The sequence below is a fragment of the Myotis nattereri genome (assembly GCF_964212035.1).
Source record: "Myotis nattereri genome assembly, chromosome: 1".
Lineage (NCBI taxonomy): Eukaryota > Metazoa > Chordata > Mammalia > Chiroptera > Vespertilionidae > Myotis > Myotis nattereri.
In genome coordinates this window covers 163316652-163341832 of record NC_138075.1, presented here as the reverse complement: position 1 = coordinate 163341832, position 25181 = coordinate 163316652, and the positions used below count along the sequence as shown (strand labels likewise).

The following is a 25181-nucleotide window of genomic DNA, read 5'->3' as shown; positions in this document are numbered from 1 at the left end:
GCCTCTCCTTTTTTTCATTTTATTTTTTATTCTGGGATTTATTTACCTTCTATAATTGAAACATTGTAGCCTTTAGTGGAGCTCAGAGCCAGCCAGGGTGGGTGGGAAGCTTGGCTTCCTCCATTACCAGGGGCAACCCAAGCCTCCTGCTTGCTCCAGCTCCGTGGCCACGGCCGGCTGAAAGCAGGTATCTGGGATTTATTTATCTTCTATAATTGAAACTTTGTTGCCTTGAGTGGAGCTCAGAGACGGCCCCGGCAGGCGGGAAGCTTGTCTTCCTCCATCACTGGGGCAACCAAGCCTCCTGCTTGCTCCAGCTCCGTGGCTGCCGGCTGCCATCTTCGTTGTGTTAATTTGCATATAGTCACTCTGATTGTCTGGTGGGAGTGGTTTAAGGCATAGCGAAGGTACAATTTGCATGTTTGTCTTTTATTAGTGTAGATATCACATATATATTTTATATATATATTATATATCCTATATAATAAAAGCCTAATATGCAAATTGTCCCCTTGGGCAGTCGTTCCACTGGGAGTTCAACCACTTGCTATGATGTGTGATGACAACCAGGGGGCGGCGCAGAACATGGTGGACGTTGGTGACATGGCGCTGGCGCGGGTGGCAGAGGAGGTGCTGCCAGCCCTGATGGGCCCCAACAAGAGCAGGACTACAGCAGAATGGTGGAGCAGGTGAGCGTCAGTGCCAGGCCAAGGCAGGTACACGCAGGGGCCAATCGCCACACAGATGGCGGCCAGCAGTGGCAGCGGGGGTAGAGGGGGCGCCTCCTGGCTCCCAGTCACTGAGGGATCCAGGGAGGGGGAGTGGGAGGGGTTCCAATTGATCCCCTCGCAGGCAGGATTGTGGAGCAGATGTGGGCGTGTCACCAGGCCAAGGCAGGGTGCCAGGCAGGGCTGTGGGGCTGCGAGGCTGGGGTCATGAGCAGGGTATGTTATGATCACTCCCAGGAAGGTCTGGTCAGAATACTGTCTCCAGAATAACGCTACTGTGGCAAATCATCTAAGAGAGGAAACAAGCTTTTGTTCGTTTATTCTGAAGGTCAGAGAACAGGCCACCCCAACATATGCCATGTTGTTATATTGACGATCTTGACCTGCAGATGCTGGAAAAACAGCAAATGCAAGTAGAGGTTTTCACTGAAGTCTCCTTCTCTGCCTAAAATCGGACCCCCTAAAAGGTTCCCTTGATGGGAAAAGTGCCACCAGCCAGTGAAGACTAACTCCTGTCACAGGACAGGAGACTAGAAGTTGTCATCACACCCAAACTTTGTTACAAACTATCTCCCCCACACCCATTCATCTTTCCTAAAAATCATGTACTCTCCTCTAAGAGGCCTCCATATCCCGTGTCCTTTCCCTAGGATGAAGGTATTTAAATCTGGATTCTAAGCCACCTTGGAGAGTTATTTATTTTTCCCTGGGATATCCCACATATACACGAGGTACACATGTTAATGAACTTTTGTTTTCCTCTTGGTAATATGTCTTTTATTACAAGGGCCTCCGCTAAGAACTCAAAAGGGTAGAGGAAAACTATTTTTCCTCCTCCATAATTCTATCTCAGGAAATCAAGTCCCAGGCTGAACAGTGAGTTTGGCTCAAGTGCCAACCAGTCCTGGCTGAGGGGAGGGAAGCTTCTAGGGGGAAATCAATGATACTGGCATCAAAGTAGGACAGAGGGCACATGCATGGTTGCTGGTGGGAGTTTAAAGTTGTTCAACATTTTTGGAGGATGATATGGCAAAATCGATAGAAATGTTCAAGGTACATCCAAGAGTCTTCATCTGCTGAGATAAAGCACGAGTGTATAAGCCCTGGTCAGAACCCAGGATGCTACTGCGGCCTCCCCTTCCACTATAGGAAAACCTGCTAACAACCTGCATTTTTAGGCAAGGTGGCATCTATACTAATAAAAAGGTAATATGCTAATTAGACTGAACATCTGCCAGACGATCTTCTGGACATCCTTCTGGACAAAGCAATGGTGGCAGGGCTGAGGCAGAGGCAGTTAGGGGTGATCAGGCAGGCAGGGGAGAGCAGTTAAGAGTATCAGACCATCAGGGGAGAACAGTTAGGGGATCAGGCCAGCAGGCAGGTGAGCAGTTAGGTGCCAGCAGCCCGGAGGGATCCCGGATTGGAGAGGGTGCAGGCCAGGCTGAGGGACCCCCCAGCTCCCATGCATGAATTTCATGCACCGGGCCTCGAGTATTATATAAAATTATGTTTAACTTTTACTTTAATCTCTTACCAATAGGTAACTTTCAAGGTCTGTGCCTTACAGTGCTAAGGCTTATGTTGTGTGTATCTCATTCCTCCAGCACCTAACACACTGCCATACACAGAATAGGGATCCAGTCAATGTTGATTTGCAGCTTCATCTTTTGCCAATTTAGACATTTGCAATGAGCAATAAATCACATCAGTGTGGAGTAATCCAATTTCATCGTGTCCAGTAAGAATAGCTTCAAGCCCATGACTGAGCCTTGCTGGCCGGCTGCCTAGGGTATACATTTCCATTCAATTCGTGGTTCTCCACACATCATTAAAGATACATCAATTCTTGTGAAATAAACAAAAACATTTCTTTCTCCAAAACATCTGTCAAAAGGAATTACATTTCTGTCTACTTTGGTAAGTGAAGAAAAATGGGAGAACTCTAATTAAATGATAATTTATACATTGAAAATTAGTGTTACATAAAAAAGGAATGATAACATTGAAAGTAGTTTCATTTTTTTTTGTTATGAACTCATCTACCATCTGAGCAATTGGGAAATTAGTAGATAAGAACAAAAATGACTTATGAAACAGAATGTCCTGGCCTGTGGCAAAACTAAACATTAAGTGAGAAGTAAATATTAAGAACTTGAAAGATGTCACTCAATATATTCAGCTATTTCCCTGTAATGGGGGAGGAAGGAAATTTATATAACAGACATTCACAGTTTGAGGGTTTACAACACCTTATGGCCTAGGCATCATGAATGTATAATGTGCATTACTTACAAAAGTAGAAATCTCTGTAATCTCTGGGAGAGCCCAGGTCTTACAGCTTCTCCCACAGGCTGGGAGAGAAGAAGGGAGGGAGGGAAGAACTACAGTGCTCCCCACTGGGACAACAACTCGTGACGCTGACACTTCCCACTTGCCCTAGCCCACTCTTCTACAGCACTGGGGGATGAGAGGAACCGCTGTTGTGGGGCCAGACATCAGTCAGCTTTGGGAGAAAGGAACCTCTAGCCCCAGTTGGTAATGGAGTCCTGAGGTCTCCTTGTTACATTTGTAGAACTATAAAAATTGTTGATTAAATGCTCTACTTAAAACTCCTTTGTGTATATATCACAAGTAGAAATAAATACCTTTAACATTTAGCCAGTATATAGGACTTCCTAAATTGTGCTTGTTTCTACTCCCATATCTTCCCTATTTTAAACTAAATTTCCATTTAAAACTTTTGTTTAGCAAGCAGTATTGTACTATGCCTTCCTACAAGTCAAAATCTTACACAAATGACTTTCGCATATCTACTCACATGTGTCCACATCATTCCAAAAGTTCCAGGACACCCTGAAGCCTGTTCTTACTAACTGAAAGTGATCCCCTTCCAAACAGCTCCCTTGGTTACACATAAAAGATTACTCTACATCTGTGAAAATGTACTTAAAAAATTAACAGCTGGAGGCGCCTTATAATTACCCCAAACATTTCTTCACAGGTGTATTTTCTATTGCTCAATACAAAGTACCACAAAATTAGTGGCTTGAAAGAGCACACATTAATTATCTCACAGTTTCTGTAGATCAAAGTCTGGGCAGGGCTAGACTGGCTTCTCTGCTCGGGGTCTCTCAAGGTTGCAATCAAGGTGTCAGCTGAGCTTCCATTCTGGAACTTGGGGTCCTTTTCTAAGTTGTTGCCTAAACTCAGTTCTCTGTGGTTGGAGGACTAAGGATTCTGTTCTCTTGCTGGCCGTAGGCCAGGAGCAATCTCAGCGTGGCTCACTCCATAGCCCCTCACACTTCCAATCTCCTGACTTCCAATCCCCCTCCAGTTTATATACCATAACACAGTCATGGAATTGACTATGCCATCACCATTTGTCATATGACATAACCTAGCTTAATCTAATCAAGGGTATGGCTAGCCCATGTCTATTATAGTCAAAGGTTTCATCTCCACTTAAGTGTAGGGGATCATACTAAGCATGCACACCAGGCGAATCTTAGAAGTGACCTGAGAATTCTGTCTACCACATGACAATAGCACTCAGAACTGAAAACCCTCATTTCAAGTACTTACAAATTATTAAAGAATGTTATTGAGTACGATTATCATGTCTCTCATCAAGGCTTTCACAAATATTGGATAAAGGTGTTTCAGAAAACCAGAAAAAAAATCAAACCTGCTTAGAGAGCTTGGAATTACACTTTATTCACTGTTGGATTTAGAGAAAAATGAATTCAAATTCTAAGCAGAGCTGCAAGCAGAACTTTCCTTTTTATTAAAGAGCCAGCCCTATGTGTGTTTAGTGGTTATCTCGCTGGTGGCCTTGAAAACAACACAGTTCTATCCAATTAAAAAATACACCTGGCATGGCATGAGAGTATGGGCGTATCTAGTATCTGGCCTACAAGGTCAGACAGCTAAGTTTATCTTCCTCATTATTCAAGCAGGCTAGAAAGCAAAGTTATTTTTTCAGAATAAGAGGCTCTCTAAAAAATAGCAGAGAATTCCAAACAGTAGTTTTACAAAATAGGGGTTAGCCTTCTCAAAGAAACTTTTTTATGGGGCAGATTGATTAAATAGGCCAAGGTTGAAGGTTTGATTCCCAGTCAGCGCACATAGAAGAAACAACCAATGAGTGCATAAGTAAGTGGAATAACAAAGTGATATTTCTGTCTCCCCATTCCTTTCTCGCTCTAAAATAATAATAATAATAATAATAATAATAATGATAAATAAACAAAATTATCATAGCAGAAATGAAAGTCTAACAGAAACATAAAAGATTTCGAGAAATTTACCCCTCAGCCCCAGCCCTAGCTGGTTTGGCTCAGTAGATGGAGAGTCAGCCTGCCAACTGAGGAGTTCTAGGTTCAATTTCAGTCAATAGCACATGCTAGGGCTGTAGACTTGATCCCCAGGAAGGAACGTGCAGGAGGCAGCTGATCAATATTTCTCTCTCATCATTGATATTTCTATCTCTCCCTCTTTAAAATCAATAAAAATATATTTTTTAAAAATTTATCCCCCACTGCACTTGTCTTAGAGTCCTACCTGTTGAACTTCCTCAAAATTGATAAATTAATTCAAGACAAAGACATGGGATCTAGGGAGCGGGTGCTCTCACCCTGGAGAGAGAGAAGGGATTCTCCAGGACTAGGATGGGGAAGCTCCAGGAAATGGATATGCTCAGGTACTGAGCATCCCTGGCACATGCTGGTGTAAGCCAAAGACTTTGGTAGGGAATGTGTCTGGGAATCTAAGTTCCAGCACTGTTTCAACTCTTGTTTGAAAAGGTGCTGCAATCAACTTAGATAAAAATAAAGTTGACATGTTCTGTGAAAATGTGCTATAAAAACCGGAAAGTGGCTTTAGTGATGGGAAAGACATTGATGAGAAATATGCAGCTCTAAAAGGGATGATAGTGAACCTACCACAGAGTTAGGGTGAGGATTAAAGGTAAAACACTTAGAGCAGCACCTGGAGCATTGAGGGTGTGACAAAGATATTAGCCCTTATTACTATTGCTAGGCAGGTTATTAAACTGGAGTTAGGCCTCCAGGAATACTGGCTCTACCACTAGTGGTTTCATCTTGGGAAATTTATATGAATCTATAATTCTTAGTGTCTTCCTCTAGCTCAGGGGTGGGATGAGTTAATTAAATGTGTGACCCAATATAGCAGGCTGATTTTGTATGGCTCTCAAGTAATGTTATAAATATCCCAAATGGCCCTTGGCAGAAAAAAGGTTCTCCACCCCTGCTCAATGTTCATGAACATGATACCATCTCATTCTTTCATTTAAGGACTGAATTCAATGAGACAATGTATGCAAAGTAGCCAGAAAATTTATCACTCCATAAATATTAGATATTGATTGTAATTTGTGTTTTTGATGGGAAATAACAATATTATAAATTTTGAGGAGGAATATCTCCATCATTAAAGTAGCATTTTTAGTTTTTAAGACATTTTAATTTTCTTACAATAATAGAATTTGTATTACCTCATATTTTTTTAAAGTAGTATGAACATTTGGTGTTTCTACATTATCTCAGTTAATCACATCAACAGAATAATTTAAAACAAGTCACCAAAACACTTGTGACATTCAGACTTGGGACATTCAGAATGTTCGTATTCTGGCTCTCACGGAGAAGACGGGCGTGAACATGTTTGTGGTTTTGGAGTTTGGCTTCTCTTAGGCTATTTCCCAAGACCCTCAGGAGACACGCAAACAAAATCCCCTCTCAGTGCTCTTCATGGCAAGGTTCCCAGCTCCACAGACACAGCATCACTGGCAAGCATTTCAGCTCCCTAACAACTTGGCTGCAGTGTTAGAATGAAAATGAAATGCTAACTGTACAGTAATTAATAGTAACTAATGTGGGTGTTTTCCAAATTTCTCTAGAAATTTAAATTTCTGGCCCAGAGTTCTATGTCTTAGTACTAAATTCCCTCCCCAACTCTTCATTTTGAACCACATCCCCCAGCATGCTTTGAAGTTCACAGACTATTTATGCATGTATGTAAGTGTTACATTTATTTTTCTTTCTAGATAGTTTAAAACTTATATTCACCTCAGCATTTGGGGGAAGTAATTTACCCCCCCCCCCAAAAAAAAATGAAGGATTTGGACTGAGGGTGATTTCTGCCAGTTACAATATTCTTATCGATTATGAGGCCTCCAGGCAAAAAGGAAACAGCTGGGTCTCCTAGAGATGCTGGTATTTCCCGCCTAAGCTTTGGAGTCAAATGCCAGCACTGCTCATTCTTAGCTTTTAACTTTTGATTGTGGTGTTGCTTCTGGGAGCATCCGACAACCCTGGTACCATTTTCTGAGAGGGGCTCTCTACCCGACCTCCTCAGGACAGGAGACAGTTCCTCTCCCAGTGCCCCTTTTTCGTATGGAGGGAGCAAGGTGTCGTAGCTGGGGCCATTGCTCTGCAGCCCCTTTCAGGACATGCTGGGTTCCTACAGGAGTAACACTCCCTCTTCTGGCAACTTCTGGGGCCGGGGGCGACCTGTGGGCCATCCCTGAGGTGACATTGCCAACCATAAGGCAGCTGCCAAAAGATTGACAGGTTTTTATTCTTTCTTTTCCTCAACTTGATCTTGAATGTCGAAGGCAGAAAAAGCCACATCTACTAATTCTTTACTGGGATTTGCGGACATAGTACTAGTCTCTGCAATTTCCTCCGAATATCAAGGGCAGATTGATTAACAAAGGGTATCGCTAGCACTGTTTCTCCTCCTAGCCAATCCAATCTATGCTGGGATACTTGTCAATGGCTTGGTTAGAGGAGAATGGAAAAGAGAGCGTTCTCCTCTGGGAGCTGAGTAACTGCTCTTGCTTTATCCTAACTGACAGCCTTGATGCTACTTCTTTTCATGCCTTCTAGAAGGCAGAAAACCATATGGTCTCTGTAGGCAAGTCCTACTTGCCCTGGTTTAAGACCAACTGGGATCAGTCTGGGGGACGGCGGTCATTTCTACAGGGAATCTGTTTGGCTGGGATGAATGTAAAGTTTCGGCATATTTCTGGGCAGCCCCTCAAATCTAGAGCCTTTCCTCAAGTTGGCAGCATTGGGAGAGAAGGACGGTTAAGTCCTTCCAGATTAATTCATAGGTTTTGTTACCGAGAAACCCCTGGTTGGGCTCAGGCTGCCTGTTGCTGTGTCCAATAACAAAGGCAGGGTTGAATCATATTAGGCGTTTATTGAGCAGGCTTGCTAACCAAGAAGACAGGGTGCTTACATGCATTCAAACCCTGTCTTACAGCAGGGTGCAGGGGACAGGATTATGAAGGGGAGTGGGCTAGGGAATGGAATGTGGCTACATGTAGCCCTAGAGGTCCCCAGAAGTCAGCTATTGTCCTTTACTCATCAGGCGATGAGATGATGTTGATGAGATGATGTTTTTACTCCTGGTGGGTTGGTCTGACCATGTTTATTAATTCTGATTGCTGGATTCACAACTGAGTCACCTTCTCAATTGCTTGAAAAGGAAACTTAAGAGAAACTTAACCCCCTCTTCACATATAAGAAACTTAACCCCCTATATATACTAATAAAAGGGCAATATGCCATAGTGGCGGGGGGCCGAGGCAGAGGCAGTTAGGGGACAATCAGGCTGGCAAGGGGGCAGTTAAGGGGCAACCATGCTGGCAGGAGGGAAGTTAGGAGGTTACCAGGCCAGTAGGGGGGCAATTAGGCATCTATCAGGTTGGCAGGGGAGCAGTTAGGGGATGATCAGGCTGGCAGGCAGAAGTGGTTAGGAGCCAGCAGTCACGGATTGTGAGAGGGATGTCCTACTGCCAGCAGTCGGCCATCCCCCAAAGGGTCCCAGATTGGAGAGGGTGCAGGCTGGACTGAGGGACACCCCCCCCCCCCGCCCCCCGTGCACAAATTTCATGCACCAGTCCTCTAGTCCTATATAATAAAAGCCTAATGTGCTAAGTGTCCAGTCAACCAGTCAGCCGTTCAACCAATCAAAGCATAATATGCTAGAGATGAGCCAGACAGGCCCTGAAGCCCTCCCGCAGTCCCTCCCCAGCTGGCCAACCTCCTGTGTCCCTCCCTGACCCTGATCGTGCACTGGTGGGGTCCCTTGGCCTGGCCTGCACCTTCTTGCAATCCAGGACACTGTGGGGGATGTTGGAGAGCTGGTTTCAGCCTGATCCTGCAGGCCAGGCCAAGGGACCCCACTGGTACATGAATTTGTGCACTGGGCCTCTAGTGTACATATAAGAAACGTAACACCTTTTACATAAGTATATGTGTTTTACGATTTACAATAATATGATTATTTTCCAGATTAATTCAGGTGCTCTATCTATCAGATTACAAATCTCCCCCCTTATCGGTTTGAGTTATAGTCTGAAATTCCCCTATGAGTCTTGTAGGGTCCTCTTAGAATCAACCTAGTCCTGCCTTGCAATCTCTTAAATCTAGCAAAGAGAAGGGTGTGTGGATCAGGTGATGCCCCGCCCTTCTGACACCTCCTGTAGGAGGCAGAGGAGGTTTCGTTCCAGACAGTCATCAGACATCTGAATAATCCAAGAGATGTGAGGGTGGATGATCAAGTGGAGATGCTTGTATTGGAATCTCTGAGTCTACTCTAGACCTTCAATTATGGAGACCATTGTGAAGGCAACCTTACCTATTTGTCTTGAGGACAGAAAATTCCTTCCTGTAAAAGAGGGAGGTAATTGGGTAGCTGAGGAAAAACATGAGTGTCCTCAATTTCCCAAGCTCTGCAGCTGTGTCATCAGAACCTAGGTTGATGCAAGACTCCCCACTGTCTGTCTCAGTGACCCGAGACTCAAATCTGGCCCTTCCCACACAGAAGGCTGAGACCTTCTTGAAAAGCTTTATGCCCCACAGTTATGACCTCAGGGGGCCAGACCTCAGGATTGGTTGTTGTTAAGACCCAAGATCTCTGAAGATCCGGTTTTCCCTGTTCTAAAATTGCCCCCAGTAGGGAGAGACCAGCCAGGGCCACAAGTGAAGAGAGCCTCTGGCGAGGCTTGAGGGCTCCTCACAAATCTGGATAAACATCTCAATGCCCCATATTTTACCAGCAAGTTCCTTGCTCCATCCCAAACCTGAGGTGCTCAGAAACCAAGTCCCCAGGGCACGATATGAGGTGTTTTACCAAACATGCAACCAGAGCAAATTGAGGCTGGGAAGCTTCGCTCCTTAGGGTGAAGAAATGTCTTAGTGTAAAGCCACTGTGCAGAGTTACCAGTTCTTGTTGGGGGAGGATGGAGATAAGTGAGGCACATGGACCAGTAAGAATTCTACCAAAGCTGCCCAGCCCCAAACCCCCAGATGGGTTCCGTGTCCTGGGTCCCAAGAAAGTGGCAGTGGCAGCCTGCCCAAGCTCTAGCGCCAGTAATGGCGAACCTATGACACGCGTGTCAGAGGTGACACGCGTGTCAGAGGTGACACGCGTGTCAGAGGTGACACGCGTGTCAGAGGTGACACGCGTGTCAGAGGTGACACGCGAACTCATTTTTTTGGTTGATTTTTCTTTGTTAAATGGCATTTAAATATATAAAATAAATATCAAAAATATAAATCTTTGTTTTACTATGGTTGCAAATATCAAAAAATTTCTATATGTGACATGGCACCAGAGTTAGGTTAGGGTTTTTCAAAATGCTGACACGCCGAGCTCAAAAGGTTCGCCATCACTGCCCTAGCCAGAGGCAGCAGGTGGCAGCCAGTGCAGGGAAGAAGCAATGGAAGGAAGGGAATCCTGGGCCAGAGTGGGCAGGCTAGGCAAAGGAGGGCAGCCCTTCAGCTCCAGGCACCAGAGGGAGCTGCTGGGAGGGGCTCATACAGCAAAAAGGATATAAAGCCTACCCCTGACCTGACAGCCTGTAAAAAAGATCAGTAATGTCGTCCCCCACCCAAGGGCCAAAATGGCACTAAAATACCACTCAGATGGGCAGCAGAGGCTAAACAAGGAGTGTGAGATGCCATTAGAAAAAGACTCGAGCATACCAGTGTCTTCCACTAATCCTGTCTGGGAATTGCCTCAGGTTTGGGCTGTCTTTGCGAACTAGAGTTTCTCAGTAGTTGAATTTGTCTTTTTTTTTCTTTATTGATTAAGGTATTACATATGTGTCCTTATTCCCCCATGGCCCTCCCTTCCCCCCCATATCTCCCCACTCATGCCTTCAAACCCCTGGTGTCTGTGTCCATTGGTTAGGCTTATCTGCATGCATACAAGTCCTTTGGTTGATCTCTCCCCCTTACCCCACCCTCCCCTACCTTCCCTCTGAGGTTTGATGGCCTGATCGACGCTTCTCTGTCTCTGGATCTGTTTTTGTTCATTAGTTTATGTTGTTCATTATATTCCACAAATGAGTGAGATCATGTGGTATTCATCTTTCTCTGACTGGCTTATTTCGCTTAGCATAATGCTCTCCAATTCCATCCATTCTGTTGCAAATGGTAAGAATTTCTTCTTTTTTACCGCAGCACAGTATTTCATTGTGTAGATGTACCACAGTTTTTTAATCCACTCATCTGCTGATGGGCACTTAGGCTGATTCCAAATCTTAGCTATGATAAATTGTGCTGCTATGAACATAGGGGTTTATATATCCTTTCTGATTGGTGTTTCTAGCTTCTTGGGATATATTCCTAGAAATGGGATCACTGGGTCAAATGGGAGTTCCATTTTTAGTTTTTGAGGAAACTCCATACTGTTCTCCATAGTGGCTGCACTAGTCTGCATTCCCACCAGCAGTGCACGAGGGTTCCCTTTTCTCCACATCTTCGCCAACACATGTTGTTTGTTGATTTGTTGATGATAGCCATTCTGACATGTGTGAGATGGTACCTCATTGTTGTTTTGATTTGCATCTCTCGGATGATTAGTGACTTTGAGCATGTTTTCATATGTCACTTGGCATTCTTTATCTTCTTTATGTCCTCTTTCGCAAAGTATCTATTTAGGTCTGTTGCCCATTTTTTGATTGGGTTGTTTATCTTCCTTTTGTTAAGTTGTATGAGTTTCCTGTTAATGTTGGAGATTAAACCCTTATCGGTGAAATATTGGCAAATATGTTCTCCCATGCAGTGGGCTCTCTTGTTGTTTTGTTGATTGTTTCTTTTGCTGTGCAGAAGCTTTTTATTTTGATGTAGTCCCATTTGTTTATTTTCTCTTTAGTTTTCAATGCCCTAGGAGCTGTATCGGTGAAGAAATTGCTTTGGCATATGTCTGAGATTTTGCTGCGTGTGGATTCCTCTAATATTTTTATGGTTTCCCCTCTTACGTTTAAAACCTTTATCCATTTTGAGTTTATTTTTGTGTATGGTGTAAGTTGGTGGTCTATTTTCATTTTTTTGCCTGTATCTGTCCAATTTGGTTGAATTTGTCTTGGTTCGGGCAGGCAGCCTAGTGCCTCTGGCCCATCTCACACAGGTCATCCCCCCCACGGGTGACTTCTTTATTTGGTGGCAGGCACCCTAATGGCATTTAAATCCTGACCTGTGCCCACCATAAATTTGTGGCTCGAAAACACCTGGACAAAAGGTGGAATAAAGAAAAAAGTGAGAGAGGCAGGCAGGAGATCGAGGTGAGGACACGGATGCCAGGCTGGGCTTCTGGCCAACTGAAGGGTCCCAGATCCCACCACACCTGGCTGCTTCTCCAGCCCTGGCAGAGTTGCCAACCTGTTCCTGGTGAGAAATGAGTGCTTTTCAGTGTCATGAGAAAAGAATTTCAGACACACACCTGGAGAAGTTCAAACATGATGGCAAGACTTTTAATTTGCTTTAAAGGAATTAATACACCCTCAGGGAGGTAGAGAGTGGGAAGCTCTAAAAGCACTGTCCCAAACCTTTCCTTATTCTGCCCTATAATTTCTTGTTTCCCCTAAAGAACAAAGGACTCTTCAGACTATCTAACTCAACTCTGACTTTTCCCTGGCCTGAGTCCTGCTACCTGCTTCAGCTTCCCAGGTTATTAGGCTTATTCTTTAGTTCCCTTTTGCTTTCTTCCTTATATTAATAACTAGCTTCCTTCCTTCTATTAATAACTAGAGGCCTGGTGCACAAAAATTTGTGCACTCGGAGGGAGGAGGGGGCCCTCAGCCGGGCCTGTGCCCTCTTGCAGTCTGGGACCCCTCAGGAGATGACCACTTGCTGGTTTAGACCTGCTCCCTGGGGGATTGGGCCTAAGATGGCAATCAGACATCCCTTTGGCAGCCCGGCAGCCCTCAGGGGATGTCCACTTGCCAGCGGGGAGCAGGCCTAAGCTGCTGTCTGACATCCTTAGCACTGCTGAGGAGGCAGGAGAGGCTCCCACAACCATTGCTGTACTGGCAGCCATCAGCCTGGCTTGTGGCTGAGCAGAGCTCTCCCTGTGGGAGCTCACTGACCACCAGGGGGCAGCTCCTGCATTGAGCGTCTGTCCCCTGGTGGTGAGTATGTGTCATAGTGACCAGTCATCCCCAGTCATTCTGCTGTTAGGGTCAGTTTGCATATTACCCTTTTATTATATAGAATAGAGGCCTGGTGCATGGGTCGGGGCTGGCTGGTTTGCTCTGAAGGGTGTCCTGGATCAGGGTGGGGGTCCTTCTGGGGTGCCTGGCCAGCCTGGGTGAGTGGCTAATGGGTGTTTGTAGGCTGGTCACACCCCCTTCAGGGTGGGGGTCCCTACTGGGATGCCTGGCCAGCCTGGGTGAGGGGCATGATAAGTATCTTGTCTAAAAGTTATCCACACTGAATATGATGGTTTAGGAAGAGGACAAAGTACAAAAGAGCAGTTCCAACCTAGGCATTTTATTCCTAACCTCCTGAAGTTGGAGGCAGACCATAACTGAGAATCAATCATGCCTAAAACTTACTTACAGGGGTACAGGAACTCCAAAGGAGTCTGAATTCTCAACTTCAGCAAGTCTGCTCTGCCAAAGTCAGGAACCTGGGTGGGAAAACTTAATGGCCAAGAAAAAGGTGATAAAGATTATTTTTAGAAGTCAGAAAAGGAACAGCTACATACAATAGAAGAAAAACTAGGAGAGTGTGAAGCCAAGAAGTCAAAAGAAGAGTGAGTTTCAATAAGGGGGCAATCAGTAGTAATAAGCTGTCAGAATGAACGCTGAAAAAGATGGCCATTGGCTTTACGGAAAAGGAGACTGCTGATAACATTAGATATGGCTGCTTGATGTGCTGGGGGTACAAAACCTAGTTGCACATGTGAAGGAGTAAGAGGGGGGTGAGGAAAAGGAGACAAGTATAATAGGTCTTTTCTTAAAAATCTATGACCCTGATTTATTGCTGACTTTGTAATCCTACCATACACCTCCTGAATCACTCCAGAAACTTCCCAAAGCTACAAAGAAAAAACTACTGTCAAATTATACCTTGGCAAGTTCTAATTATTTAAACTTGAAAGTCAACCCACAGGTTAGTTGAATTGCAAAGTCTCATTTTCTTCAGAACAATTATAATTTATCAAGGCCAGTCAACCAAAGCCCTAATTAGTAATATTTGGCTCAGAACTCTTAGCCCTCAATTAAAAGTGGCACATCAATATCCATTTTGACTCTCAAAGGAGCTTTGAGAAGTTTGTTTCTGTTTTTCTTTTTAGTGAAGGGATGATACATTAAAGGGTTGACAGGTCACATTGAGAGGAGAAAAAATTATTAACACTGAGTTTCCTAAGCAGAGATAGGTGATGAGGAAGGAGGATAATATGAGTATAGATGCAGATACATGACTAGTAATTAGCACCTAAGGGAGATCCTATCTGATAACTTCCATTTAATTCATTTAATGTATACTGATTGAGCTCTTACTATGTATTAGACACTTTTCCAGACACTTTCAGTAGAGAAATATAACAAGAGATTCAAGAACATTATTCTAAAAAAAATTATATTCTAGAGGAGGGATTTAGACATTAAACACTAACAAATTTGAGAAATATATTGGAGGTAGAGCTGGCAGAACTTGTTAATGAATTGGATATGGAGCTACTGGATGAATTATCTGTATTGTAAGTTTATCTCCTGAGTGAAAGGGGAATGGAGGAGGATGGGGGGGATAGTCAGATATTTGACATGAGTGTTGAAAGACTGCCAGTTATTTCAGGAAATTGCACAGCAGCTTGGCTAGGACAATGTTGGATTGTCAAGCAATGTTGAGACTTCATTTGATCTTGGTGAACAAGAATTTACAATGGAACCCACCTGCCCTGTGATTTTCCCCACCCACCTTCAGCTGCTCAGGGGAATCAACTTGGCTGTGGCAGTAGCTGCCAAATTCTACCCCAAACCCACAACTCTGGCTAGATGTCATTGGTCCAGGAGTGAGCACCTGATCAAAAATGAGCAAGGAGAGCCTTCCTTACATTTTTTACTTAAGATGAGAGACAGACTTCCTGAACTGTCTTGTTGCAGTTGTTAGATTTAAGAATCAAATGGTCTTTTTGTGACCATATTTCTCGTATTTGGCAAAAGCAAGCTGGTGGTGAGAAAATGAAATCAGTGTACTGAGAGACATCACAGTAATAACGGAAAACAAACAGTCATGCCATGCTATGGGCTGGACACAGTTCTAAACATTTATCAGATGTTAACTCTCTTAGTGCTTATAACAAACCTATGAGGTAGGAACTACTATAATCACCCTCACCTTACTGAGGGGGGAACTGAAGCACAGCGAGGTTGGATTTCTTGCCTTCTTTCATAGCAGGTAAAAGACAAAACAAAGACTTGAATGCAAGTCTGTTAGTGCTAGTGTCCATGCTTTTAACCACTATGCTGTACTGACTCACATAAGAGAGAGGCAAATCCTACCGAAGTTTAATTGATTTGAGTTTCTGCTCCCAGTTGCATTTCTGCCCTTGACCTTATTTGGTTGTTCATATCTGTCATGCTTTCTTTTTAAGTCACCATTGCTACCTTCAAACTACTTCTTTCCTCATTTAGCATCCTCCCTCTCAAACCCCTCCATAATGATTGCTTTACATTTCTTTCTGTCCTTTACTTTCACACGTTTGCCCATCACCTCACCTCTCTGGTTCCTGCATATTGTGTAATGATTTTTAATGAGTTTCAGTGTATAAAGACTATAAGTACTTGACCCTGTTTGTACAAGAGCAGAGTCCACAAGTGAAGTTCTTTTTGGTATACCCTAGAAAACACCAAGGAAACCAGAAAATTCATCATGGACACCTTGGCCAAAGTAAGTGCTACCTTTAAAATAGATCCATATCATCTTGATTACTTATCCCCAAACTGTATATTGAAACAAAGTTAAAACTTTGTTTTCTCCAATCAGATTGCTAAAGAATTTAATGACAATAATCAATGTCTTCCCACCTGTGGAAACTCATCCGCCACTGCTGGGAAAATAAATTGCTAGAAAATTCTTGGGTGATAGTTTGATAATATTGTATCAAATACCATGAAAATGTAATTATCATTTGATTCAGAATTTTATTCCACAGAAATAATTATGTAGTTTTTATAAACAGGTTAACTGCTTCATTATTTTTAAGAGTAAAACACTGGAAGCAACATTGGTCAAATACCAGGAAACTAAGTAAATTATGATATATTAGTCAATAAAGTCTGAAGTGGTTATTTTAAATTACCTGCAAAGTATTCATAATGTTAACTGAGAGAGTAGACTGTACAGCAGCATTCTCAGTATGATTATACAAACATACACATACATAGGATGTTGATTGAAAAGACTTACCCTAAAATGTTAAAAACGGTAATAGCTGGTACCAAACTTGCAATTTCCCCCCCTTTATCCTTGTCTGAGTTTTCCAATTATCTTAAATTTAATTTTTCAATTATGGTTGACATTCAATATTATATCAATTCCAATATTTGCTTTAGACATTTAGATTCGCCTACATTGGGTGCATAAATGTTTACAAGAGTTACATCCTGTTCTTGGATTGATTCCTTTTCCATTATGAAATGCCCTTTTTGTCTCTTGTTATAGCCTTTGTTTTAAAGTCTATTTTGTATAATATTTTGCCTGATGTAAGTATCGTTACCAGTTTTTTATTTTGTTTCCTTTGCATGAAATATCTCTCTTTGTCTCATTTTAGTTATGATGTGTCTTGGGTTCATCTTGTTTGGGACTCTGTGCTTCCTGGAATTCCGTGTTTATTTCCTTCCCCAGAATAACTAATACTTTGAGCTCTATATCTGGTTGATAGTTTGTCTCCATTTTATTTAGTTCTTTTTTTTTATTTTTTCTTCTTCTTTTAATTAAATCTTTATTGTTCAGATTATTACATTTGTTCCTCTTTTTTTCCCCTCCATAACTCCCCTCCTCCCAGTTCCCGCCCCACCCTCCACCCTCACTCCCCACCCACTGTCCTCATCCATAGGTGCACGATTTTTGTCCAGTCTCTTCCTGCATCTCCCACACCCCTTTCCCCCACAAGAATAGTCAGTCCATTCCCTTTCTATGTCCCTGATTCTATTATAATCAACAGTTCATTCTGTTCATCAGATTATTTATTCACTTGATTCTTAGATTCACTTGTTGATAGATGCATATTTGTTGTTCATAATTTGTATCTTTACCTTTTTCTTCCTCTTCCTCTTCTTAAAGGATACCTTTCAGCATTTCATATAATCCTGGTTTGGTGGTGATGAACTCCTTTAGCTTTTCCTTATCTGTGAAGCTCTTTATCTGACCTTCAATTCTGAATGATAGCTTTGCTGGATAAAGTAATCTTGGTTGTAGGTTCTTGGTATTTATCACTTTGAATATTTCTTGCCACTCCCTTCTGGCCTGCAAAGTTTCTGTTGAGAAATCAGCTGACAGTCGTATGGGTATTCCCTTGTAGGTAACTGAGTTTCTTTCTCTTGCTGTTTTTAAGATTCTCTCTTTATCTTTTGCTCTTGGCATTTTAATGATGATGTGTCTTGGCGTGGTCCTCTTTGGATTCCTTTTGTTTGGGGTTCTCCGTGCTTCTTGGACCTGTAAGTCCATTTCTTTCACCAGGTGGGGGAAGTTTTCTGTCATTATTTCTTCAAATAGGTTTTCAATATCTTGCTCTCTCTCATCTTCTGGCACCCTTATAATTCTGATGTTGGTATGCTTGAAGCTGTCCCAGAGGCTCCTTACACTATCCTTGCATTTTTGGATTCTTTTTTCATTTTGCTTTTCCGGTTGGGTGTTTTTTGCTTCCTCGCATTTCAAATCATTGACTTGATTCTTGCGCTCCTCTGGTCTGCTGTCGGGAGTCTGTATAATATTCGTTATTTCAGTCCGTGTATGCTTAATTTCTAGGTGGTTCCCCAATATAACATCGAGGGTCTCATTAGTTTTCTTGTAGATCTCATTAAGTTTATCGGCGGCTTCTAAACAGTTCTTGAGAGACCTTAAAAATGTGGTTCTGAACTCTATATCTTCCATTGACAATTTTGTCCTGTTTCTTTGTCTCCGCATTTTGTTATGCTTCCTTGGTGCACCCCCTAGTGGTCTTTGTGCGCAGTCTTATAGTTAAACCTTGATTGCTGTAGTTAATACCAGGGAGGGTTTGACCTCCAGGCCAAGTGGCTGTGAGAATCAGCTGTGTCTGCAGTGAGAGAACTTCTGTCCTCTAGGGAGGTGCTAATCTAGCCTTTGCCTGAGGCTATCCGGCAAATGCCTCTGTGCAGGGCTTGGGCGGGGCGGGTCGCACAGGATCAATAGGGTGGGCCAGAGAGATCAGTTATGGCGGCTCTCAGTCCTGTCCCCAGGGGCTCTGCCTCTCTGAGTCCCAGCAACGGCTGCAAACCTCGGAGAGAAAGCTGCACTCGCTCTGACCGAAGCCAGACAGTCCCGCTTCTCCCGTTTGAGTCTGGGTCCCTAAAGACTCGCCCGTATCTGGAGCTCAGAGTCTGCGACTCCCTCCTGATTGAAAACGCCAGCCGCGCCCTCCGCCGCCAGCCCGCTCCGCGCACTCCGCACCTCAGAATTTGACTTCAGCACTGCGCCTCCTCTGAGTGTCCGTATGCGTTTCTCTTTCCTCCTAGTTGTAGGACTTCCACTCAGCCAGCGTTCCTGTGGTTCTGGGTGATGTCCGTTCCGTCTTTTAGTTTCACTTTTGAAGTAGTTGTTCAAGGCAGCAAACTCCGGAGTTAACCTATGCCGCCATCTTGGTTCTCCCTATTTAGTTCTTTTCCTGGGGTTTTGCACTGTTCTTTATTAAGGACGTGTTTCTTTATGTCCTCATTTCAGCTGTATCCCTGTGTTTGTTTCTATGTATTAGGTAGATCTGCTATGTGTCCCCAGTCTTTGTAACGTGATCTTACGTGGTAGATATCTTGTGGGTACTCCAGCGGTGGTCCTTGTGTGAGTAGTGTGTGCTCTCCTATTGCAGTTGAGACTAGATCGCTGTTGGCACATCAGTGGGTGGAGACTGACCTTCAAGCTGGCTGGCTGTGAGAACTGGCTACAGCACATAAGCTTTTGGTAGGGGGCTGACTCCCTAAAGCAGAACTTATTTTAGTGGGACTCTGCCTGCCAAGTCTACCCTTTGGGTGTGTCATTTGTGGTGCTAATTGGGTGGTTCTCTGGTGTGATCTGAAGCCAGCTACAAGGTGTGTTGGATCTGGAGCCTCTTGAAAGGGCCTTCAGTATAGGCCACAATTAGCTGCGACCTGTGTCTGGAGCTACAAAGTGATCTACAGTTGACCATTGCCTTTCCTGAACTTGGAAGCACCTGGGAGTGGTTATGCTGTGAACTGAGGTTGGCTGCCACTAATGCCAGGCTTGGAGCCATTTAGCAAGAGGCACAGGGCATGCCAAGGCCAGCTGCTGCTTTTTTGGGGTTTGTGGATCTTTGAGATGTTTTAGAAAAGTCCACAGTATGGGCCGAGCTGGCCGCTTGTATAGAACAGTCACGGAAAAAGTGACTATTCTATGCAAGTTGCACAAGATGGATGGGGCAGGGTCTCAGGGAATCAGCAGGATGGGGCTAAAGCAGTGTCAGCCAGGTTAATGACTACTCAGATTCAGTGCCTATGGCTGTGTGTGAGGAGAGTTCAACAGAGAAACAATAGTGCCTGCCAGCATTTCCTTCCCAGAGAGGGCTGCCCCTCCCATTCTCATCCTGAAGCCAGACAGTTCCTCTTCCTTCATGTGTCCCTGGTACTTTCTAAGTGTCTGTCCCATTTCTGGGGCTTAGGGCAACTCTTTGTGAGCCAGTGAGTCTGTACTCGAGCCCCGTGGATGTACAGCAGCCCTCTTTCTCGCCCGGATAGAATCCCCGCTGACTTTCACAGACATGGTGGGGATTCCTCTTCCTGTCACTGGTGCTGAGCTGGGGAGCCTGGTGTGGAGCTGGGAACTCTTGCTTCTGTCAACCGATGGTTATGGAATCAATTCAACAGGACTCCCCAGTTTGGGGTGCAGTGAAAAAGAAAACTTTATGCAATCCAAACATCTCAATTGTGACACAGCACAGCTGTGAAATAACATGGCTGTTAGGAGGGCCTGGGAGAGGTGGTCCTGGGGCAAGGCCCCTCTTTGGCTAAACAGTTCTGCTCTGCTCTGCTTGTGCTGGTCTGCTCCAGTGGATACACATTCTTCAGCCTTCAGTGGAAAGGGTAAGTGCTCTCCAAGAGCTAGAAGGGAACTGACTTATATAGACAGAAGTCCCCACCCCTGGTTCCTGATTGGTTTGTCCTAATGCAAATGAGGAGTCCCAATCCTCGAAGTTTGATTGGTCCAAAAGACACTGTCGTGATTGGTCAAAATGGAGCCACTCTAATTAGTCAGTGAAAAAACTGAAGGGGGATATAGCTGCACAGCTCTGATTGGGTAGAGGAAGCTTTAGTCCTATTGGTTGAGATAGGATTCCAGGAACTCTTTTATAAGGGCTGGTTCAGATGGCAGAAACACAGTGCAGGCAGGCAGTTCAGTGCAGAGGCAAGCAGTTCAGTGCAGAGGCAAGCAGTTCAGAGCAAGCTTCTTTCTGAAGTGCAGTTTGCATGAGGGGCCCTTGTGTAGAAATGACTGCTGGGCTCTGTTTTATTTTGTTAGTTTTAATTTGAACCTAGATGTTGTAGGCATCTTTTTTTCCTCAAGGTCTACACTTCTTGGGTGTGTACGTTGGAGAGGTGGAGGGCGGTCCTCTGCAGTCAAGATATCTTCCCTATTCTTAACTGTGGGTTGGGACCAGCACCATGTCACGTCCCTGCCCATCCAACAGTCTCAACTTGATAGCCTTAGTTATAGGTGTTCTGTCCAACTAATCCAGTGGTTCTCAAGAGTGGCTGTTCTAGAATTCAGTTGTAATTTTGATGTGACCTTGGGAGGAGGTGAGCCAGCATTTACCTACTCTGCTACCTTGATTGGAAGTATTTTCTAGTTGTTTTTCCTTGAGTGTGTATCATTTTTGAAATTAGGAAAGTTTTTTCATGAAGTCTATAGTCTCACTTGAGTTTGATAAGTGAAAGCAGAATAATTCTATCCCAGAAAAAAAGTAATATTTTCTATAACATTTTCTTTAAATTTTTTTTGTGGCATTTGTCCCTTTTCTCTGTATTATAAGGCATTTCTTATCTCTTCTTTAGTATCTAAATTCCTAAAGACATAACAGATTTATCCAGTTCAGTATATGTTACAATTAGTAGGGTAGTAAACTTACGAATAGAGTATACATGAAATTATGAAGGGTACTAGTGTTTGGTATTAAGATGCATCAAAGAGTTTAAGTATTCAAAGAATTGAGGTGCTGGTGTAAGAATAGAGAGAAAGATAAACAGAATAGAAGCAGTTTCCAAAAAGAAACTTGTAGTAAACACATATAGTAAAGTTACTAATTTTTTATATATTGTATTTGTAACTGTAATATCTACTGATACACATTAATATTTCTCTTTGGTCTCCACCATGGGAGGGATGTATTTAACTTACAATGTTAAAAATGGTGTAGTTTCATGTTTCTTTTGTTGTTGTTGAGCTATCTTTGGTTTAAAATCATCTGAGTTTTTTAATTTTTTATTTATTTATATTGTTGAAAGTATTACAGATTTCCCCCCTTTTTCCCCTCTAATTTAAGCAGAAACAAAAGAAACAAGAGTTCATCCTGGGACAATTCATTTAGGCTCCATAACTTCATGCAATGAAATAATTTTCAGTTGAATTTAAAAGAAATATTTTAAAATAAAACTAGAAAAATCTAGAAAAAAATAAGAAATATTTATTTGGTCTCTAAGAATTTTCAAAATATAGAGATGGAATTAAAAAAAAAGGAAAAAGGTACTTTTATAAACCCAAATTTAAAAATGTGTGTTTATGTGTGTGCATGCATATACCTTCATAAAAAATTACAGGTCAGAAATCAGCAGGGGAAAATAATGTGACAAGTTGACAAACAACAGGTGACTGCTTTTATGAGGTCAAATGATTAAAAAAAGACACAGCAAGATGTCAGTAGATACTTACGTAAATTATATGACTAAACACTCCACAATAGAGAATAATATGTGCAATTAATATAAATATAAAGAACATTGAACATCACTAACATTCAAAATACACTAATTAAGTGAAATAACTAGCTCTTTCTGCCTGTCTGATATTATATTTTTAAGTCAATGCTAAGGAGAGTGAAATCAATGATGATATAGATATTCTTTTATATTTCTATAAATGGTGCCATATATCTCAACCTTCCTGTAAAGAGATTTGGAAATCAATTTAGTCCTAACAATTTCTCTATCCTTTCCAAAGTAATTCTTACTTAAGAAAGTCAGGCAAGTCCTAGCTGGTTTGGCTCAGTGAATAGAGTGTCAGCCTGCAGACTGAAAGATCCCAGGTTTGATTCCAGTCAAGGGCACATGCCGGGTTGCGGGCTCAATCCCCAGTAAGGGGTGTGCAGGAGGCAGCAGATCAATGATTCTCTCTCATCATTGATGTTTCTCTCTCTCCCTTCTCCCTTCCTCTCTGAAATCAATAAAAATATATTTAAAAAAGAAAGTCAAGCAAGTCAAAATTATAAACAAAGTTGTTCACAATATTCTTTATGATACTCAAAACAATGTAAATAACTACCTGTCTTGGTAATTACTGATTAAGCAAATTAGGACACATTCAAATGATGAAATAAAAGTGGCCATTTACAATTACGATTTCAAAGCATTTTAAAGTCATGATAAAATGCTTATGAACAAGTAAAGGGTAAATGTTCAATACCTGGTGGCTGTAATTAGCAATAAAGCAGAATAAAAAATGCTTGTATGACATGATCTCAACTACATAAAAATACTATAAGAGACTACAAGGATATATGCTAAAATTTCAACAGCTTGATCCTGAAATTGCAATGATCTCTTTCCTATGTCTTTATTATTTTAACAAATTTTAACACGTTAGTGCCATTTGTGTGATCAGAATAAAAGCTAAATGTTATTGCTAATGATGTCCTTTTATTGTCCTGTGTCAACAGACAATTACGTGCAGGGCAGCCATTGCCTGGAAAACAAATTCTCCTCTTGCAATTGAGGAAGTTCAGGTGGAGCCTCCAAAGGCTGGAGAAGTTCGTATTAAGGTAAATCTAAGACTTTTAATCTTTACCTTAGAAGTTAAATTCACGAAACACTGTCTTAGTGTTTAACTACATAATTTGTAGTTTTAATCTGTTCATTTAGTAAAATATTTAAAAATTAAGATAAATAAATGCAGTCAATGAATGTTTGAGATATTCTTAATAACAGTAAAATATTGGCAGTTCACTCAGCCAATATAATTACTTTTATTCTAGTATTACTTAGTATTAATTTTTTTTACTTATAGTAAATAATATCATAGGCCAATATACTTGACAATGTGATCTAGAATGTGTTTTAAGTGTTACTTACTTTTCATTTTGGGGAAAAGGACAATGAATGCATTTCCCCATATTTCTATGATACAAATGAATATTTAGTGACTAACAGACTTATTTTATATCTCAATTGTGTTGTGCTCAGATGTTATAAAAATGTCAGAATTTCTCTGAAAAAAATGCACCATGTGTAAATTTCAATTTCTAAGAATGAGCAGCTGGACCCTGTGATGGTATTCAAAGTCATTTGAAAGCATTAAAAATTATTGAACAGAGCTTAGACCAAGGACTGGAAAACATTGATTTGTCAAAAGCCCCTCACTGCTCTCAAATCAACCTCTCAATCAGTATATCTCAAATTTTATGAAATCATTAAATACACAAGATTAAGAGTACTTTTGTTTAAAGTCTTATTAAACATTAAAGTCACCTATCTTCTAATTTAAGACCAGGAAATTCAACACTTGATTCAATGAATGCAACAAACACTTAAAGCTATATGCTTCTAGTCCATAACTAATCAAAGTAGAAGGTATAGAAGGATGGTTCAAAGAGTAACAGAGAAAAGGAAGGGAATTAGAAGGATGCCAGAAGGAAAGAGAGATGGAGGGATGGAGGAAAGTAGAGATAGTTGGGCAATAATGAAAGACAAAACAGGAAAATATGAGAACTAACACTAAATAAATTATCAATTGTCTGTTGTTACAGTAAAGACTTTCTTTCACCAATGAGAGAGGTTGAAAAGAAAAAAGAAAGGTGATAAGAATGTACACAAAGGAAGGTGTTTGGTAACTGACCATTATTGAGAAGTTACATCATCTATTTCATTCATACAAAGGGCATTTAATTAATCCTTAGTTATTGTGTACTAGATCATCATCATTGAAATATTTAGTAATTAGCCAATATTTTCTGTTCTTACATTGATATGCTCCTTAACTACAGAGGCTGCACCTTAAATAATAACTCCAGAAGAACTTACCATGGTGAAAGTTACACAGCAAGGACCTGAGCAATATCACTTTGAATCCTGGATAAAGTTAAGGTTGAGGCCTGGCCAGAGTGGCTCAGTTGGTTGAGTGTCATTCTGTGCACCAAAAGTTTGTGGGTTTGATCCCTGATCAGGACACATATAGAAGGCAACCCATATGCCCTGAGTGTCCAGATTATTATGACCACCTGACATTTGTAGGCAAATTAGCTATAATTTCGCACTGAAGTTGCTAGAAGGCCAGATCATTATAAATAGGGAAGCAGGTTGTTTACCACGACAGTAGAAGTGATTTTTTTCCCCTGAAGATATGGGTAAACAATGTGATTTAATAGTCTTTGAATGTGGGATATATTTGAACATGAGTGGCCAGATTATTATGACCACCTGACATTTGTAGGCAAAATAGCCATATACTGCATCGTATGGGATATGGAAGCAAAAGGCCTGTTTGAACACCTTTGCTGTCTGCAGTTACCAAGATAAAACATCTCCAATTTGCAAAGGAACACAAGGATTGCATAGTCGAGCATTGGAAAAAAGTCATGTGGTCCGATGAATCATCTTTCCAGTTGCATCATGCAGATGGCAGAGTGAGAATTTGGTAGAAACAGCATGAAAGCATGCACCCCACATACATG

The 25181-nt window shown here is 42.1% G+C and overlaps 1 protein-coding gene across 1 annotated transcript in view; it reads left to right on the top strand.

Moving 5' to 3' along the window:
- Positions 1-585: 585 nt before the first annotated feature.
- The window catches only part of LOC308532421 (alcohol dehydrogenase 6-like), a gene marked incomplete at both ends in the record, with an annotated part of 35677 nt that continues 11081 nt past the window's right edge, over positions 586-25181 (top strand). Inside the window, 4 exon segments of the mRNA XM_081109869.1 lie at positions 586-689; positions 1379-1385; positions 23125-23161; positions 23164-23273. Of these exon segments, the coding sequence (XP_080965995.1) occupies positions 586-689; positions 1379-1385; positions 23125-23161; positions 23164-23273 (258 nt within the window).